We start from the raw sequence: 20,257 nt of genomic DNA, 5'->3' as shown, positions 1-20,257 counted from the left end.
CATAACAGTATAGTTCCATATACTCCCTCATCCATCATGCTGTCATTGTCATGAATATGGACTACAATCTCTGCTGAGTTCTTTGAGTTTCTGGCTGCTATGATTTTACAGGACCCTCTGAGGTCTTCTCCATGCCATGAATAGATGAGCCAAGGGTTTCGGATAAATTTTATACGCAGATTTGGAGGTTCATGCCTTTTTAGCTCTTCTCCAAACTTAACCGGATGGTCTCCCATTATTAAACTCTATCCTTTGACCTCTGGAGCCAGCCCAGTAAATCTGCAGCCTTCTACTTGAACAGCATAGAGGGAAGAATGCCCTCAGGCAAAAAACTGCTAGCTTGCAAATCTCAGGTAAAGCTTTGCCTCTCAAGGTAGACACCAGTGTTTTGGCCCTTCTGCCATCTTCCCAGATAGTTTCTATCTGTCGCTTTCAACATGTAATTTTTTTTGTACCCATAAGATACTGTAGCAAAGAAAATTAAAATGTATTATGTTTGCAATAAAATCAAACTATTTACATTATAATATCCTCATTACTGTTTGATAAAGAGCTGTTTAGGCACACAAATATAATTATTTCATTTTAGATGTAATTTTTAGAATTTAAAGGAAAAATGAAATGCATGAAATCTATGTATTTTTCTAATCTAAATTATTTGGAAGTAGCTGTCTAGTTGTTTTCATTTGAATGACTAGTAATATTTGTTTGAAACTAAGGGTTTTTACCTACTGTGTTTGTACTTTCTTAGAAAAGAGAATTAGAGAAAGAGCTAACTTATCTTTTCCTTAAATATTCATGAGATTTGATTTTAAAGCAGCAGGAGTTTTGAAAATTGCTGAAAACAAATGTAAAGCTGTCAGTTAAAGAACTAGAATAGTTCCGTAGTGACTGACCCCTTTTAATGATCATGACATCAAGGCTTAACAGTAAAGCATATCAGCCTCCACTTGTTTAACCATCTCTTAGTATTTGAGCAGCAAACTCTTAATAATGCAGATTTCAGGGTACAAAATAGTCTTAGTAATACTATTGTCTTTCACAGCTCTTGAGAACTGAACTTAAATAGTAAATTTTTTTTTTTTAAACAGGATTCATGGTTAATAAGCCTATCATCGTCATCCCTTAAAGAAAGTATCGAAGATTCCTTTTCACGAAAATCTGGGGGAAAAACATCGATAAAAGGTGGTTATATCAAATTATTGTATCTTATTTTATTTGTGAATCCCGTATTGCTTAGAATTTTACAAAATCTATTTGTAAATGAAACGATGCTTTATATAGATACAGGAACAATGTTTGTGTTTGCCTGAGTTTTCATCCTGGCTATGCCATTTACTAACCATGTGATTTGAGATGCAGAACTTAATCTCTCAGTGCCTCAATTTTCCCAAGTTATAATGAGACCAATCTCATGAGGCTATGTGAAAATTAAGTGATGCTATGGATTTTAACCCCTTGCCCAGTTCTTGACACAATTAGAATGATCACTAAATGCAAACTATTATGTGTGTGTTCTTGCAATAGTCCACAGTACAACCTAATGGTTAGGTGGACTTTTACAGTGAGAGACTAACTGAATTGAAATCCAGACACAACTGCATGAGCAGAGTAACCTCTCTTATTCTGTATATAGATCTTTAAAATGAGGAAAATAAAAGTAGCCTACCTCATTGGGTGTTTGTGGGAATTAAATTAGTTAATAATATGCATAAATTACTTAGAACAGTGCCACAGTAAGCACGTAGTAAATGGGACTAAATCATTAACGTTATTTCCTTCCTTAGTTCTATGACATGTAGCTTAATGAGAGTTAAAGGCATCACTGTTTCTAGGACTGAGATATGTAATTAACATTTATTAAGTGCTTACTATGTAGTATAATTTTTGTCATTTTACAGCTGAGGAAAACTGAAGTACAAAGATATTGGGAAACATACCCAAGGTCAGTGATGGAGCCATAATTTGAATCTTTGGCTCCAAAGTCCGTATTCTTTTCACTGAATACATTGATTAACAGCTCTAAAGAATCCATTAATGGTATTTTGAGTCATAATTGCTCTCCAAATGTGAATGTGTAACTGTAATTATAAAGTGATTTCAAATCTAGCATACCTCAAAGTAAGTCCAGAGAAAATGGCTATAATGAAAGCAGTAAAGACCTTAACAATGAAGATAAAGGTTTGGCCAGTAGGTGGATCCTAGTAGAATTGAAAGTTAGTAATCAACACAGAAAACACTGATTTCTTTCAGCTGAGCATTCTTCCAAAATGTGTTAGATGAGAATAACAGAAGCAATTCTGTAAAAGCAAAACCGAAGTCTCTCATGCCAAAGCTTGTACCTGTCACTTGGAGTACTGAGAGGATAAGTAATAGGCCTGCCTTTAGTGCTCCTTTGGTATCAGCGGCAACACTGCATCTTAGTGGGGAAAAAACTGTTTAGAAGATGGCTTTATTCTCTGTGTGATAGACTCTTCTAAAATTATACCAATTCTTGGTTCTCTCTGCATCTATGCATATTTGTAACAACACTGCTAGTAACTGTAGTAGTGTACAGATATGTGCTTCCTACTGATATAGCTTCTTATTCCAGTTAAGAAACACAGGTGTCTACATTCATGCCACCTGAACAAGCCCGATCCCATCTGATCTCGGAAGCTAAGCAGGGTTGGGCCTGGTTAGTACTTGGATGGGAGACCACCTAGGAAGACCAGGTGCTGTAGGCATAAAAAATAAAAAATAAGGGCTTGGAAGCTGACAAAGTTCTTGCAATCTATGAGATCAACCAAGGGTTGCCTCACCTAAAAAAAAAAAAAAAAAAAAAAAAAAAGAATAAAAAAGAAACAGGCATTTGGAGAGAACAGTTATTGCCACCTCACTTACTTGGTTTACACATCAACAAGCACTTTTGGTATGTCTTTAGTTTAAGGTAGTTATTCCATACTATTTACTAATATGATGTATTTTCCAAGTGTCAGGCATGTCAAATGCTTTAGTAGATTGATAGCCTTTTTCTCTTTTGTAGATCACTTTGGAAAAAAAGTTCATTCAAGTTAAATATGATAGTTTTCTTCATGTTTTATTTTTCAAGAAAAAGAGATTATAGATAGCCCTCATTTAGTGGAAAGCATATGAATCTGTTACCCCTTTATTAATTTAGAAGGGAGTTTTAGTTCTGTTATTCTGTCTCAAAATAGATCAGAATGAAGAAGTCACTGAAAACCATAATTCCTTGAAATCAAATGAAAATGAAGAGAATTCATTTCTGATAAACTTTGTTACCACTGCACTTGAGAAATCTAAAGAAAGTCAAGTGGCTACTGAAAACCTTGAAGAAGAAAAGGAGAAAGCTGAGCTCATTATGAGTGATGACTTAACAGATGACCCACCACTACTGAAATCTCAGAGTATCTTAATATCTGCTGGTGCAACTGAGTCTGCAAAGGTATTTATATAAAATCATACCTTTTATATTACAACTTGAAACTTTTAAATATTTTGTCTTCCACATTATATACCTTCTGAATTACCGGTGGAAAACTCATCTTTTGATAGTGGTATTATATTGTCAAATGGTTCTTATGTAATTTAAAAGAATTTTAACTTCAAAGCAGGTTTGCAGTAAATATAGCAAAACCCCATGTTTTATTAAAAATGATCAAAAATATATGATCATAGTATACTTTTAAATAGCTCAGAAGTGAATACCCATAAGTTGTTGATAGGTTTCTATAGGTCTTTAAGTTTTAAAAATGCAGCTATCTGGAACAATTTCTGAAGTTTTTACTGAAAATCTTCAAGTAATATTTGTTAAAATCCATGCTTGTCAAAAAGATGGACTGAGTCATTATCAGAAACATTATTATTATTACCTTGAGAACCAGATTTGTAGCATGTAGAATTATTTGTCCCTACACTATATTGCACCAGAGCTCTATAGTTTTAAAATTTATGGCATAGCATTTTTAGTCTTTATTTCGCCTATATTTAGTCTTTATCTCTTATAATTGTAGTTAGCTGATGGCTATGTGTATTTATTACTGGGAAAGATAACAGTGCTAGCTAAAAACTTGTGTTCGAACAGAATTCTTCTAATACAGAATATCAGCTTTTTTATTAAAATGTATAGAGATAATTTATTAAGCCATGTTCTAAGTATACTGTCCTTCACCACTTTCCTTAGGAAAAAACATCGATGCCAAGTTAGGGATGTGTTTACACCTGTGCTCTCACTTTAATGCTGGTACCCATCTGTCTGTATAAAGTAGAAAAGTTATTTCTTAAAAGGAAGAAGGATACTCTGGAATTTTGTAGACAGACTTAGAAATGTGTAAAAGAGGTAATTCTAAAGGAGAACAGGCAATTTTCAAATAGCAAGTAAGATCATAACATTTCTTTTGACTGACTCCTTTCTTGGCCTTATTCTTACTCTCTACTGTGTGATCTTTTTTGTCTGAATCAAATCATTCCCCTGCAAGATCTCTTTGTTGGATTCTAGTCATGAGAATAAATGCAAACTCCTTACCACTTCCTAAAGATCTCACTTGTTTCTTCTCTGACTGCAGATTCCTCCACTCTCCCTGCTGCTCACTGTCCTTCAGCATCATTCCCCTTCCTCTGTTTCTCAGAATCACCAAGCTCTTTCCCTCTGAGACTCCTCACTTACTGTTCCTTTCTTTCCACGGCACTTCATGGGGCCCCATTCTACTCATCCTTTGTCTTGAGCTCTGATGTCAAGCCTTCCGGGAGGCCTCCTCTGGTCACCCTCACTAAAGTGACCCCTCAGCTCCACTCTTGTCACTCTCTGTCACAGGACCCTAGTTTATCTCCTTCATGTGTCACATTTGTTTGTGTTTATTATTAGTCAGTTCTCTCTAAAATATATTGTCCTTATCTGTTTTACAGTGACCACTGTACTTGACTCATAGTAGATGCTTAAAAAGCATTGATTTACCCTGTAAGTCTAACTGTGACAGTTATGGTGAGTAATCTATCTAAGGCTTTTTCTATTTAATAGAAAACAACTGAAGATAGAAATATGAAGAATAAAAAATCAACAAATAACAGAGCATCCAGTGCATCAAGCAGGTAATAAAGTTCTTATTAGCTCTTATTTATGAGTTTACATTCCACAAAGCTAGTTTCAAGTTAACTTCTGTAAAGTAAATTGCATTTAGTGTTACTCAATTTTCTTTTAATTTCCATCTCATGAGATGAATGGAGTAGTTTCTTCATGACGAAACCCTTCTTAGTTCATTATATTCTTTATAAAAAAAGAAATTGATTAAGGATTTTCTATACCCTACAATACTTCTGGGATAGAGTTTCTTTCTCCTATTTTTCCCGAGACAGTAGATATAAAGTGGTAATAAAGCTGAGGCCAGCATTATACTTCTCTCCTAAGTGTCTTTGTCTAACACATGAAAAATTGTACTTATAGCCTTGAGGTTCTGTGGACTAAACTGGTTTATTAAAATGAAAAGAATCTATATAGCTCCATTTGCACTGATGAGAATGAGAATAATGAATATTAACTCATAAATGCTAAATCAAACCTTCCGAATCTTTTAAATATCATTAACTGAATGATCATTAATCAGCTACAACAGGGCTCAGCAAGCTGCCTCTGTAAGTCACCAATCAGTACATTCGCTAAACTTCGTAGGCCACCCAGTCTGTTGTAACTACTCAGTTGTGTTGTCCTGGTGAGAACACAGCCGTACTTAAGATGTAAGTGACGCAGTAAACTTTTATTTACCAAAACAAATGATGCGCCACATTTTTTCTGCCAACTCCTGAAATAGAGGGTACCGCTCTAACTTTATATTTAGAATGGTTTATGTAACAAAATAATACAAGAAACTGTTTAAACCTACTTTATTAATATTTTTCCATGTAATTGGAGATATAGTCTATGTTTCTTAAAAACATTCTAATTAAAAATACCTAAACAGAGCAACCACTTTGAAGCTATGTAACTTAAACTTATAAATTTTAAATTATGTTGAATGGGGCTTTTTGTAAATTAAAAAAAAAAAAAAGCTTTGCATCATTTTCAAAGTAATTATATTTATTAATTATAATGTAGTTTTCAAATATATAGTAGTTGCAAATTCTAATGACTCTCTCTCCTACCAAGTACAATTGTAATATTTTATCTTGATTCATTTGAATCTTTTCAGATTAATGACCTCTGAGTTTTTAAAGAATTCTGGTTCTGTAAGGAGAACTCCATCGAAAACTACCTCTTCTCACTATTTAGGGACTTTGAAAATATTGGACCAAAAGCCTTCACAGAAACAGAATATAGAAGCTGACAGAGCAGATACCATAAGGGCAGCTGTTTATCAGGTAAAAAGGAAAAATGTATTTTTTTAAATTAGAAGAATTAATCACATAAGATTACCTGTTTATTAAGGAATAAAATAACTCTTTCAAATGATGATTTAATACTGGAAACGATTTAATACCTTTATTTTACTAAATTATTTTCTTCCAAGCTTTGCTTAATTGATCATAGCAGGTTTTTTTTTTTTAAGAGAATATGCTATTGCAATTTATAAAAATATAGCAAAAACAAAAATACTGTTAAGGTCTATATATGTTTTTATACTTTTTATCTTAAAGTTTATATTGTTATGAATAAAAAGAGTTTTAAATATTTTCTTTCCTGAGATTTTATATTTGAATCAGGCTTACATAGAAAAAGACTTTTCTAATTTTTTCACAATTCCAAAAGAGGTCACTTTTTTTGTCTTATCTGTTATGCAGAATAATATACTTCAGAAAATTGTGAAGCAAAATGTGAATTTTGGAGCAAAATATTAATATATGTAGCCATTATATTCAATCTTTGAAGTCTGTTGTTAATACTAAGAAAGATAACACATATAATTTTCTGAATTCATGCTCATATTTATATATTAGAGTACTACCAAAAAAAAGAAAAAATGATACAAGCTTATATAGATTTTATAAACTTTGTGGTCTGCTTTTTAAAAGTTTTAATCAAACATTTAAGAATTGGGTAAGAATTCAAAATTCATTTTGAGAAACTTTAAATATCATATAGCTTTTTTTCTTGTTCTCACAGGAGTGGTTAGAAAAGAAAAATATATATTTACATGAAAAGCACAGAATTAAAAGGATTGAAAGTGAAAACTTAAGGATCCAAAATGAACAGGTATTCTGAAATATGGAAGTTAAAAATATTCCGGATTTTTAAGTCAGTAAAATATCTCTGAATATGTAACATTTCTAAATCAACTGTTTTTTAAGTGGCGAAATAACATATATAAAGGAATTATTTCTGATTTTATTTCTCTGGTACTGTATACATTTTTAGTTTGATAAACTATAACCATTTTATATGAAAACAGATACACAGAGATTTTTATTTTTCACATGTGTGAAATAGTTCTGGTACTACTGATTATGAACTTACTATTGCTCGCGATCACCTGCCTACTTCACTCTTTCAAACTGGCATTGTTGTTTCTATGTACCACATCTTCTTCATCCGGTCATCTATTGAAAGACACTTCAGAGACGGAAATTTGACTTTGGGTGGTGAACACACAATGCATCATATATATGAAGTATTACTGAATTTTACACTTGAAACCAATATAATTTTATTACCCAGTGTTGCCCCAATAAATTTAATTTTAAAAATTGGCTTCAATCTCACAATTTAGCCAAGAATATAAAAGATTATCAAACATTAACCTTCAGTTTTCCTCTTTTCTACCTTGAACTTAATATGTGTCTATATGACCAATCCATACCTAAGCTCTTGACAAGCTTCCTTCCCATCCACTGAAGATGGACCCTGACTCCTGCCTGATAACTTACAACACGTTCAGTTCTTTCCCACCTTCTAAAATAAAGCCCTGAAAAAAAATACTTCTTCATTGTAGTGTTTAATACTAAGATAAATTTAGAAAGAAACATATGTCCCAAATGCACAGTACTTTATGGAGCAGCCCTTCAAGGGACATGTCTGTTGGCCTGTCACCTCGTTTGCAGCACTGTACTGCTGTGGTCAGGGCCAGACACATCTCACTTGATCTTCACAGCTCAGTGAGGTACATAATACTTTTACTTCTGAATGGTGTTAGCTCCACAGTGAGGCTTTATATCATTTAATGTTAAACCATTTTAAGGCAAACACAGGGTATTATGAGATTAGATCGAAATAAGTAAAATAATGACATCCTTGCTGTACATTCACCTACATATTTTCCAGTCTGGCATACATTTCTAGCATTTGGGATATGTTTACGTAGTAAGAACTTTATGTTTTGATAATAGTCAAAATTCAGTTCAAAGTAAAGATCAGCAGATTACTGTGTGACTTTGCCAATTTACCTTACTCGGACATACTTAATAAGCCTAGAACTTTCTTTATGTTTTTCTTTTACTGAGATATTTTATTATGAACATTTTACAGTACCCACTGCTCCTGTTATAGTTTATTTTGGTGACGTTTGTTTAGTACACTTGCAAAAAAAAAAAGTCAGCTTCCTTCTCAAGAATAGTAGTAGATGAATATCTGATAAATGTTTTTTTTTAGAAAATGACATTCTAAAATGCAGTGAATACTTCAGAATATATTTTTCATAAATTGTCTAACTATTCTGAATAAATTATCTGCTTTAAAACAGAATTTTTACATATAATGAATATCGAGGGAATTAAAATAAATACGTATGTGTATATTTGTATCTGTCTATATTTGTCTAGCTATTTGTGCATATGTATATAACTGTCTATTATTTTTCTGAAAATAGAAAAGAGCTGCTAAGAGAGAAGAAGCCTTAGCATCATTTGAGGCCTGGAAGGCTATGAAAGAAAAGGAAGCAAAGAAAATAGCTGCAAAAAAAAGGCTCGAGGACAAAAACAAGAAGAAAACTGAAGAAGAAAATGCTGCGAGAAAAGAAGAAGCACAACAAGTATTCAACAGCTTTGGAATTTTAATTATTTTAAAATATTTGAAATCTAAATTAGTGATTAACTGTGTTTTTACTTATTTTACAACATTCACAGTAAGTAAAATCATTCCAAACTTTTTTAGGCTTTCGAAAGATGGAAAGAGAAAAAAATGGAATATCTTAAAGAGAAAAACAGAAAGGAGAAAGAATATGAAAAAGCCAAGAAACAGAAAGAGGAGGAAACTGTTGCTGAGAAAAGGAAAGATAACCTGACTGCTGTGGAAAAATGGTAATCCAAAATAATAAATATTTTGATAGATTTTAAGTTAAGAACACTTTAATCTTTTCTAAAATTTATTCACTCAAAATTCACTAATGCATCTCATTCTCATTATTGCAAAGGTATACCGGGAAATCTTTATTATATGAATACATAACTTTCCAATATTTTATACTATCTTACATAGGAATGAAAAAAAAGAAGCTTTTTTCAAAGAAAAGGAAAAAGAAAAAATAAATGAGAGAAGAAAAGAAGAACTGAAAAGAGCTGAGAAAAAAGATAAAGTTAAACAAGCTATTGATGAATATGAAAAATGGCTGGTAGGTATTGTTTGTTAATATACTTGTATTTTTTAAATGTACTTTTTTTGTGACTTTTCTGTTCCTAATTTCAGTTCTATTTGTCCCTGCCTACTGACCATTTCTATTTGAAAGCTGTCCTGCCAAATTTATTCTCTCCTCCTGCATGTATCATATGTTTTTGATTTACTCATTTCTATTAACACTTCCACTATTCTCTAAAGCACTCAGGCTTAAAACTTCCATTATAATAGTCTTCCCTGCCTGCATCCCCCCAATATCTAATATCTAAAATCAGAGAAACTTGACAGGTGTACTACTGAAGGTATACCAGATTATTTTAGGTAGAACTTAGTCGTGACACACGGTAACGCTGAGTTTAATGGTAAGAAGTTATTCCATTTCTTATTCTCTTTGATTTTTCTGATGACCTCAAAAAGAAAGTCTTATTTAGGTGTTTTTTAATGAAAGAAAGCAAATGAAGTTTGGGATGAAAATATCTGGACTTTTTGTTGTTGTTTATTGTAGTGTACTTATGTTTACTGTTACTTTTCATCAATATCAAACAAATAACTGATTTCTGTCTTAAAATATCAATATAAATATGCATTTTATTAATTTTTAATAAACAATACATTCATATGACTACATACTTTATGTGCATAGCCGACACATTCGTATGAGTAGTTAATACAACCTATGTTTCAAAAGTGTAAAATTTCTCCACAGGGGTAAGGATTCAACAGTTTCTTTCCAATGGAGTTTCTTATCAAACTGTTTTTGAATTCATGCCAATCTTCTGCTTAAAAAATATCATCCAGGGTATTTTGTAGTTGCATTTCTCTGGTCAAAATTGAGCTTGAGCATCTTTTTATTTTTATGCAGATCATCCGTATGTTTTTCTGAAAACTATCAAATCATAGACTTTGCACATTTTTCTATTGATCTTTTTCTTATTGGTCTCTAGAAGCTGTTTTTATGTATTAGAGAAATTCACCTGTCATTTCTGCTATGAATTACAAGTATTTTTTCATTGTTTTGTTGGTCTCTCGACTTTGTATATAGTATTTTGTTCCCTAAAGATTTTTATTTTCTGGTGTCAAATGTACCGATCTTTTCTTCTGGGTTCTGATTTTCAGGTGTAGTTGAAAAGACTTTCTTCATAACTTGAGGTTAAACAAAGTGCCCGTTTTAATTCTAATAACTTTATGATTTTAATATCTTAACATTTTAACATTTGATCTACTTGGAATTTATCCTGATGTATGGTGGAAAAATGATTCCAACTTTATTTTTCCTGAACACCCATCTGATTTAAGGTTCTGCCTTTATTATGTGATACATTCCCAGATATGGAGGTCTGTTTCTTGACTTTCTGTTTCACTGGTCAGTCTTACTGTTCATATCCCAGTACCACAGATTCATTATCAGGGCTTTATATGTCTTAGTATCTGTTTGAATTAATCTTCTTTCATAGATCTTCTTTCAGGGTTTTTTTCTGACTATTATCGTTTCTTTTTTCACATAAACTTTAGAACTAAGTAGCTAGAGAGTCGCATAGGACCCAAAGCAGAATGTTTAAAGGTAGGAAAAAGATGAAATACTTAGGAATAAACTTAAGAAATGCACAAGATTAAAATGAAGGAAACTTTAGGACACTCCTGAGGGACACAAATGAAGACCTGACAAAATGAATCAAAACTACCCTGGAATAAAAACACTCAATTTTATAATAATGTAAAGACGTCAATTCTCCCTGAAGTAATTCACAAATTTAATGTAATCCTAATAAAATACCAACAGAATTTATTGGTATTTATGTGTTGTCTTAGTGCTATAATATGCTAATTCCAGGCAGAAATATAGTAATAAAATAAGGTGATCGAAATTGTTTAAATGGTTTAAATGAGGGAGGCAGTGTTTTATGGTTTCCTTTGATTAAACTCGTAAATAAAGCTTTGTTCTAAAAATAATTAAAAGTCTTATATTAAGGAGACATATATTGACTGACTCTGCTAGTATCACGTAGAGTAATTAATTGTAAATGTTTAAGTTCTCAGTTTTATTTTCACATACTTTTGAATTTCCTTGATGACTAAGTCACAGTTAGGTACATTATGTTTTATTGTAGTACTTAGTCATTTTCTCATTCTGATCAGTCCTCTGGAAAACAAAAACTCATCAATCAAAGATCTAAGGTGAAAATAACTTGTTTTGCTATGTAATAAAACCTTTACAAATATAGTGCTACCTATAAAATCATCCATAGACAAAATGTTATATATTTACTCCCCATCTTACCAATTTTTTATTGAAATTTGTTTGCAGATAGAATGGAAAAATACCCCTATATGGAAGTTTAATGACTTCAGTTTTCATTAAAGTAACATCTCAAAATATTGATGTACAACCTAGCTTGAGTAGTGAGCACTTGATGAGTTATCGTTTTAGGGGAAAGTTGTAGCCAAAGATCAGGTAAGACTCTCTTATTCATGCTGGTTCCAAGATTAATTCATAGTTACCTGTAATAAGAAAATGAATAAAGGTTTCAGCCTCTAACAAGCAGTCAGAAGGACTTTTAAACAAGGTTTATAAAACTATCACTCAAGATAACATTATTGATCCACATTAATTGATATTAAGATTGATAATTAATTGCTTATTTCCTGTCCTGACTTTTTAGTGCCTGCTCGTAAAACCAAATTCGTTTCAAGTTTCTCTCTTTCTTCCCACGCTAAATGAAACAGACGTAAAGAGATTCATTCAGTTTCTGTGGACACAGCCTGGTCTTTGCTTTTTCCCCACCAAGCTGGTGGGTCGGCCTCTCTAAAATCCTAAAATTATTGACAGTAATCCAATTAAAGTTTTTTGGTTTTTTTTTCTCAATTAAGATTCTAAAAGGAGATTTCCTCTTAGCTTTACCAGGAGTAGCGAGTGTACAAACATTCTGACGTCATACAGCAAGATGTTAAGTCAGATAGAAAAAAATCTCATACCTCTCTTCACTCCTTTTGTTGTATGTGAATAATTGTATGCTAATGGAACTTTGCATTATCGTATCCTCCTGATATTTATGCATTCCATACATGTATTGATAAAAGAAGCAGGATTATCCAAGGGTTTCCCAACACTGCTGCTCTTTCAGGAAACCACCAATCTTTACAGTGTTAGAATGCTGGAGAAATGGAGAAACAATCTGAACTGCACACAGGACACCTCAGAACCTATTAAATGTAAGGATGTGCTACATATATAATAGAGTAACACAATTTAATTGATGCAAGAATATAACTAGGATTATTTGTGTGACATTTGGACATAAACCACCTAATAGAATTACCTTATAGCACTAGAAACTCCAAAAGAATTTAAAGTTAAATATAAAATGGCAAACAATAAAACAGAAAGAAAACAGTATGCATCAAATCTCATAATAAGATGCTTTTTAAAATGTAAAAGTGCTATAAGAAATAACAAAACAAACATGAACAGATATTGAATTTAAAATCATTAAATATCAAAACAAAAACTCAGCATAGGCGCTAGTTGGAGCGTGAATTCTTACAGACACTTTGGAGAATAAATCATCATTGTCCAACAAAGTCTAACATAGTCATACCCTACAAACCAGAAATTTCACTCCTAGGCACACACATGGAGAGAAAAATCTTGGCTTCTATGCACAAGGAATCAAATAGGGATTTTTTTTTTTTTTGCAACATTGTCTTGGCATGCAAATAAAAAATGAGAACATCATATCTTCAACAAAAAAATAGATTAATAAATTGTAATATGTTGATATGTTGGAATTCTGTACATCTATAAACTAGAGCTACAGTTCCATACAGATGGATCTTAGAAATATGATGATGAATTTTAAATAGCAAGTTGCAATAGAAAATATAGCATGATACCTTTCAGTGTAAATTCTAGAAACCTGAAAAACAAAATTATGTGGTTCTGAGGATAAATGGATGTGTAATAGAAGTATTAAGAGATGCACTGCAATGATAAGCATTACTTCAGTGGGGCGGAGAGACAGGAGAGTGTGATGGGGGGGTCAGCAGAGGGAGCTTCAAAAGTGCTGGTCGTGTTTGACTTCACAGGGCAGATAGTGGCTACACAGCTTTTGATTATATTACTCTTTAAACTGTTGTCTATGGCTGAAATATCTCATTTTTTTTTGGTAAAAATTAAGGACTAAAAGTAATGTTGACAAAATACTGCAAAGATAATATTTATCACATGAAACTGTGCAAATTGCTAAGAATTAAAAGCACATATACCCATACAGTTAGTTGAGCCAAATTATTGAGCCAAAAATTTACAAAAGGGCTTAAGAAATGAAAATGTGCTCAAGCTCAATAATAACCAAAGAAACATGAGGCTCAACTTTCAATTATTTGTGAAAAATTTCGAATCTTCCATGCTGCAGTGGCATATTCAACCTTTGTTCCCAGTAAATTTACTTCTGAGAATCTGCTCTCAAAGTCATCATTACTGATAATTATTGTCTTGGAGTTATGCGATTATAGGCCTTTTTTTTCCGTTTTACATAATTCTTCTTAAATATTACTTTTAGTATTAAAAAATTAAGTGGTACATTAATACCTGTTAGTAGTATACTTATAAATTTGTAATATTCCCCAGGTGCTGCTTTATAACCAATTAAACTAGGAAATGACTTTTAAATATCTTATTGGATTATTTTGTTCATCTATCTATATATGTATATAAATTTGGAGTTTTCTATTTTCTCTTTAGGAAAAGAAAGAAAGGCAGGAAAGAATTGAACGAAAACAAAAGAAACCGCATTCCTTTCTTGAAAATGAGGCACTTCCTCCGTGGAGCCCTCCAAGCAGAACTGCGTTCTCAAAAGTGTTTTGATAATTCTATTTCTTACATTATTCAGTTATTAACTCAACAATGTTATTCATGGGTTTGAGACTATTTATTCAATTATTTATAGTTAGAAGAGTATTTTAATTAAATGCTAGTCACTTCTACTGATACTGAAAAAGATGCTTTGGAGCTTAATTGGTGAAAGACTTGAAAGCATTTTTTGAACTGTAAACTGCCTCAGATGAAAAGCTAATCATCACATTGCTCTTACCTTTAAAATACATAACCCTTCAACATGTCCTGATAATCATACAGTGAGGTGATCCATTATCACTTTCCCTAAGCTGTGCACATTATTTAAGTGTATTTATTCTCAAAAATAAAAAGGAAACCACCCAGGTACAATAATTATAGGAATAATTGAATTTGTAAATGATTGTGCATCCAGATTCAGGTATTTAAATGAATGATTACTGGAGAGTATGCATATATTATTTCTTCTAAAATTGATCTTTAGCTCAAAGCAGTTGCATTTGCACTGTGCAAGCTAGAATTTTGGTCAACCGAGGCAGCAATTCAATAGAACTCCAATCATAGAGGCATTTTAATTAAAAAGTTTGCCTTGTGTTTTAATATGAATGTACTTTATCCCAGACTTACATGACAATCATAGGCACTTTATAATGAGCAGACCTCTGAAATTCGTCTTTCTAAATTCTATCTGACTTTATTATTTCAGTGATACCAAAAGATGTCCATTTAATGGTAGTGATATATTTACGCATTAGTCCTGGAAATTTTACAATAGTTTAAGATCATTATCCCTATTATTGTTTTCCAGACTAAAGCCATAAATGTGATAAAAGCAATTTTTATCCTCTTAACTAATTCAGAGCCTTAGAGCTTGTATTTGGAAGAGGGCTGTATGGGAAGATAATTTGTAGAAAATGTCCGTAGAGTATTTATTTAGATCTCTGCATATCCTTGTATTAATTGGACTCATACTTGAACTGGCCAAGCATATGCTCTCAGAGTTGAAGTGCTGCTTTAGCCAATGACACAATGCAATGGTGGATGAGAATAAACAGTTACTACTTATTAAGCACCTATAGTATCCTCTCTTCTGGATCCTTATAGATGTTATTTCTCATCTTTACACTATTCAGAGTAGGTGTTATTAGCCTCATTTTGCAGATAAAAATACTGAGGCTCAGAAAAATTAAATAACTTGCCACACATTTAGCATGTGACTGAGTTGAGATTAGATGGAGCTGATTAAGGCGACCTCCCTCCAGAATCCACATGCTTGTTTCATGCTCTTGTGTGGTCTTTCATGTGGCCTGTCAAGACCTCTGTATTATGTTAATCTTGAGAACACATTTTACCTCTCAGATCCTACAATCATGTATTGTTATCCAGAGATTATCTTTCCCTTAAGAAATGACTGTTCGTTAGTAGAGATAGTAGACCTCATTAGATCTATAAATTAAAAAAATAATTTATAATATTTAAGGAACTAGTGAAATGCTTTGTATCTAGTATCGGAATGTTAGAAATCCCAGCAGATTATGGAACATAGGCTTCGAGATAGTCACTTAGGAGGTTTACGCTCTGCAAACTAACCTTTTTGCTGCGTTGTTTGTGCAAGATAAAAAAATGTCATGGATTACTTTGTAAGATCACATCAGTGCTATGGATAAATAAAAGAGATTTCATAAATAAAACTAGAAGCCTTTTTATACTGCCTGAACTAGGAGAATACTTCAGGACTGACATTATTACTAGCAATGTGTATCACCAACATGGGATTGAGGGCCTCTCTCATTCATCCATTTGCTCCCCATAGTACCAAACAAAATGCCCAGCACAATAGATCATTAAGTGCCTATTGTGTCGAATTTGCTGTTTAGAACTAAAAAGATATTTGCAAATTCCAGGGAAGTAAAAGAGAAAATAGGAAAAAGTACAGATACTTTTAGGGCTGTGAGATCATAAACATGTGTGTCATAGATGTCACATTAAATATTTACTTAAACTTCTTGATCATTTTCTTCTATTTTACCACATTTAATAAGTTACCTTTATCACTGTTTAGTTGTGAGAATTGAATGAAATTAGTTAATGTAGCACGTATAGCACATAATAAGAACTTAATAAATTCTCTCTGTTTTCATTTATTTACCATCTCGGACCCTACATATCCCCATTTCATGTGTCTGAGAAGGTTAACGTAAATGAGGTTGATAATGGTTATTTGACATTACCCATTTTAGCGCACGAGAAAGCTCTGCTTCCCAGGCCAGCCTAGGGTATAGCATTCAAAAGAGGATATGGAGGTGACCTGTATTAGGGACCTCCTAAAAAAAATCTAAATACTAATTTCTTAGCGTTGCTTGTGAGGTAGGATGAAAAGGGAATTAAAATATTTGCTAAGACCCAAGTCATTTCCTTCAAATAGGAATTTTTATTTTACTCTGATAAAAGAATACATGTTATTTCCTGTTTACAGCAACCTGTGCTGATTCAGTTAACTGATGAAATCACTTCTTCTTCTGTAGGAGAAATAAAGCTGATATTTGCGAGCTAAGTGAAAATACAGTACTATTTACTTTCTAAGATCCAAAGGGAAGAATCAAGCTCAGTAATAATCTCTTAAATACATTTACCTATTTAAGGGGTATAGATTTCCCATATTTCTTTAAAAGTATCAAATATCAATATAGGTATTTGCTCATTAAGTTTTTATTAATTTATAATATCAGGGAATTTTAATTTAAATTAAGGACACTGAAAGCCTGTTTATAGATTACAGATTAAGCTTCCAGTTTTACAAATTGTATTATCACTTGAAATGCTGACACTTCAAAGTAAATAGGAATTTAATGAATATTTTAAAGCTGAAACCAATTTCCCTAGAAATTTAAATATTGATACTAAAAAAATGTTTTATGCAGAATTTAAGTTCCATAATAATCAACAAACTAGTGGTGTTACATAAACAGTAACAATATGGCATTTTAGATCAGAAGCAGGTTTCAATTTTCTTAATAAAAGAAAATAACTGTTCAGGGATAATAATATTCCAGTGCATCACATTTTGAAAATGTCAGTAGTGCATTTGTTGTTTCAAACAGTATTAAAACTGATATTTTTCACCGTTGCTAAAGCAGTAGCTGATATGTAAGGTGTCCACAGGTATATGTACCTTAGAGTGATATAACTGTTCATCTAGAAGGGATTTTAATAATTTAATAAACCTGGCCCAAACTCTCTTCTAAGTTGAAGAAACCAATTCCCGAAGACTTTGACTTGCCCAAGCTCACACAACTAACTACAAGAAATATGGACTTAGAACTCAGGTATCAGGTTTCCCTGTCGTACTCTGCACACCATTCCACGATTTTGGTCATCTGATAAAATTTTCACACTAACTTTTTCAAACTGTCATCATTACTAACGTAGTTGATTTTTACCTTCTCAGATGTCTTCTTATTTTTTCACTACATTCTTCATAACTACCCACCAGATTAAAGCTGTTTGGACACATAAACTACTTAAAACGTAGGGAAATACTAAAGTTTCTTAAGTCATGAGTCATGGGTTAAGATACAATAGAAAAAAGAAATTTCAAAAATGAGAAAATTGCATGTTAGTCAAAAGAGTTCCTAAGGGTAAACTTATACAGAAACCATATTTTCCTGATTTAATCTTGGATATGATTTCAATAGTGCTGTATTAATAAGTATTTAAACTCATATGCATCCATTCCACACAAAAAGAAGATATTATCAATTTCCTGTCTCCTGGTTACATTGACTGACAGAATAATAAATGCTATACAAATGCTTAACTAGAGACTTCTCTGAGTTCTTTTTACTTTAAAATTAAATGTGATTTAATGATTAAGCACAGATGTTACATGTAATGGTATATTAACCATTGGGTGAACTAAAATGGTGTTGAATTTAGGATGTTGTTTTAAGAATTACTTGAGAAAATGTATGTAGTATCTGCTTTTTAGTAGCACGTTTTCATATAATGTTAAATAAAATAAACCATTCAAGCTTTATTTTATTAGGTGATATTAGTGAGTGTGCTCAAATTTCATTTTATAATGTTAGGAAATGTGATATGAGTTTTATTTGTGGGCTAAAATTGAAATAATTATATTATGTTGATCTACCCTTTATTAGAAATGACTGAAAATTTGAATATAAAACTTTTTCAATTAAAACACTACACAGATTACAAAGTGATGTAATCATATAATTGTCAAATAATTAGAAAATGCAAAGAGTAGATATCACCCACATTCCCATCTCCCGAAGACAATCAGAGTTGACATACTATGTACTCAGTTCTAGTGCCTTCACTCCTGCACTGAAATTAAGCTGAGTGAAAAAGGTAGATGCAGTTTTTATTTTCTTTCTATTTTTCTCCCTGTCCTTCTGTGTCTGTCTGTCTGTCGTCTGTTTCTCTCTCTCCCTCTCCCTCTCTCTCTCTCTCTCTCTCTCTCTCTCTGCTACCTATATGTGTATATACATTTATGTGTGTATATATAATAAAATACACATGCACATACATGGGTATATTCAGATACACGTAATTTTGTTCTTTAATAAAAACATAAGTTTAAACTATCTATTTGGTAACCATATTTTTTCCCTCAACAATATACAATAAAAATATTTCCACACTATTATACCTTTCTAAATGCAGGGCTGTAGCAGTCGAAGTAATATTCAGTGCTGCAACTACATTTTATTTAACATTTTGGGGCAATTTGTTTCCTCACAAACGTTTACTAGAGTACCAATACAATCCACATCCTTGTAGTCACTATCCTTTTTATCAGAGACAATGAACCTCATTAAATCTATAAAATAATCATAATATTTAGAGGTAGTCAGAACTCTTAAGTCTAGTGTTAGAATGTCAGAAAACCCAGCAGGTTACAGAACATAGGCTTTGAGATAATCACTCAAGAGGATTTACACCCTGAGAGTTAACCTTCTTGCTGCAGTGTGTATGCAAGATAAGAAATATGTCATGGATCACTTTGTAAGGTCACATCAGTGCTATGGATAAATAAAGGAGATCTCATAAATAAAACTAGAAATCTTTCATTCTGCCAGAACTGCAAGATGTGGAATGGGAGTTATTTGATGGGCATAGAATTTCAGTTGTGCACATCGTAAAGAGTTGTGGAATTGGTTGCACAGCAATGTGAATGTGTTTACCACTATGAACTGTACATATAAAAATGGTAGAGTTGACAATTTTTTTATGTATATTTTACCTCAGTTATTTTAAAAATTGCACTGCAAAACAAATAAACAAAAAGAGCTTACTTGTCCATTTATAAGAGAGATATAGAGAAAACTTCACCCCTAATTATAGAATGTCTCTTCTTTTTGTCTCATCAACTTGCTCATTCCAGATGACTCAGTGTTGATTCAATTACGTTGCCAGGGGAATGTCATATGCTGACGGGCTCAGACCTAGACTGACTGCCGAGTACCAGAGCAACAGTTCACCTCAACCTTCTAATAACTCTTTCTTTCAGATTTCTTTTCTTGGATAGTCTTGCCTACTTAATTTTTTGAGGTGAGCTTTAGGGTTCTTTTTAAATTTCGAAAACAAAATCATGATTCTTGGTAGAACTGCAGTAACCAGACATCATAATACAATCCATTGGTTTGAAAAAGATAAGGTTGAAACCAGTTGCTTTCTAGAGTAATTAATGTTCACTTATATTTTTGTATGGATATCCATTTAACTTTTTAAAATAACCCTGTGATGTTCATGGAGTCCCTTTGGGGAAAGTCTACTGTGATCCCTACCCACCTAATACCCAGGATAACTTAGTTACTCTATTTTCTACACTGCTTCCTCACCCTAAA

At 32.3% G+C, this 20,257-nt stretch overlaps 1 protein-coding gene and 1 pseudogene across 1 annotated transcript in view; both read left to right on the top strand.

The window, feature by feature from the left end:
* The window catches only part of MAP9 (microtubule associated protein 9), a 28,419-nt gene extending 9,983 nt beyond the window's left edge, over positions 1 to 18,436 (top strand). Inside the window, exons 6-14 of the mRNA XM_036233341.1 lie at positions 1,092 to 1,185; positions 3,198 to 3,445; positions 5,018 to 5,088; positions 6,183 to 6,351; positions 7,094 to 7,183; positions 8,793 to 8,954; positions 9,077 to 9,222; positions 9,401 to 9,533; positions 14,277 to 18,436. Coding sequence (XP_036089234.1) covers positions 1,092 to 1,185; positions 3,198 to 3,445; positions 5,018 to 5,088; positions 6,183 to 6,351; positions 7,094 to 7,183; positions 8,793 to 8,954; positions 9,077 to 9,222; positions 9,401 to 9,533; positions 14,277 to 14,399 — 1,236 coding nt within the window. The 3' untranslated portion in view covers positions 14,400 to 18,436. The remainder of the gene's footprint in view (positions 1 to 1,091; positions 1,186 to 3,197; positions 3,446 to 5,017; positions 5,089 to 6,182; positions 6,352 to 7,093; positions 7,184 to 8,792; positions 8,955 to 9,076; positions 9,223 to 9,400; positions 9,534 to 14,276) is intronic.
* Positions 2,609 to 2,726, top strand: LOC118612753 (annotated as a pseudogene).
* Positions 18,437 to 20,257: the final 1,821 nt, after the last annotated feature.

This window comes from Rousettus aegyptiacus, unplaced genomic scaffold, assembly GCF_014176215.1.
Source record: "Rousettus aegyptiacus isolate mRouAeg1 unplaced genomic scaffold, mRouAeg1.p scaffold_m13_p_16, whole genome shotgun sequence".
NCBI lineage: Eukaryota > Metazoa > Chordata > Mammalia > Chiroptera > Pteropodidae > Rousettus > Rousettus aegyptiacus.
This window is presented reverse-complemented; position numbering and strand designations above follow the sequence as displayed.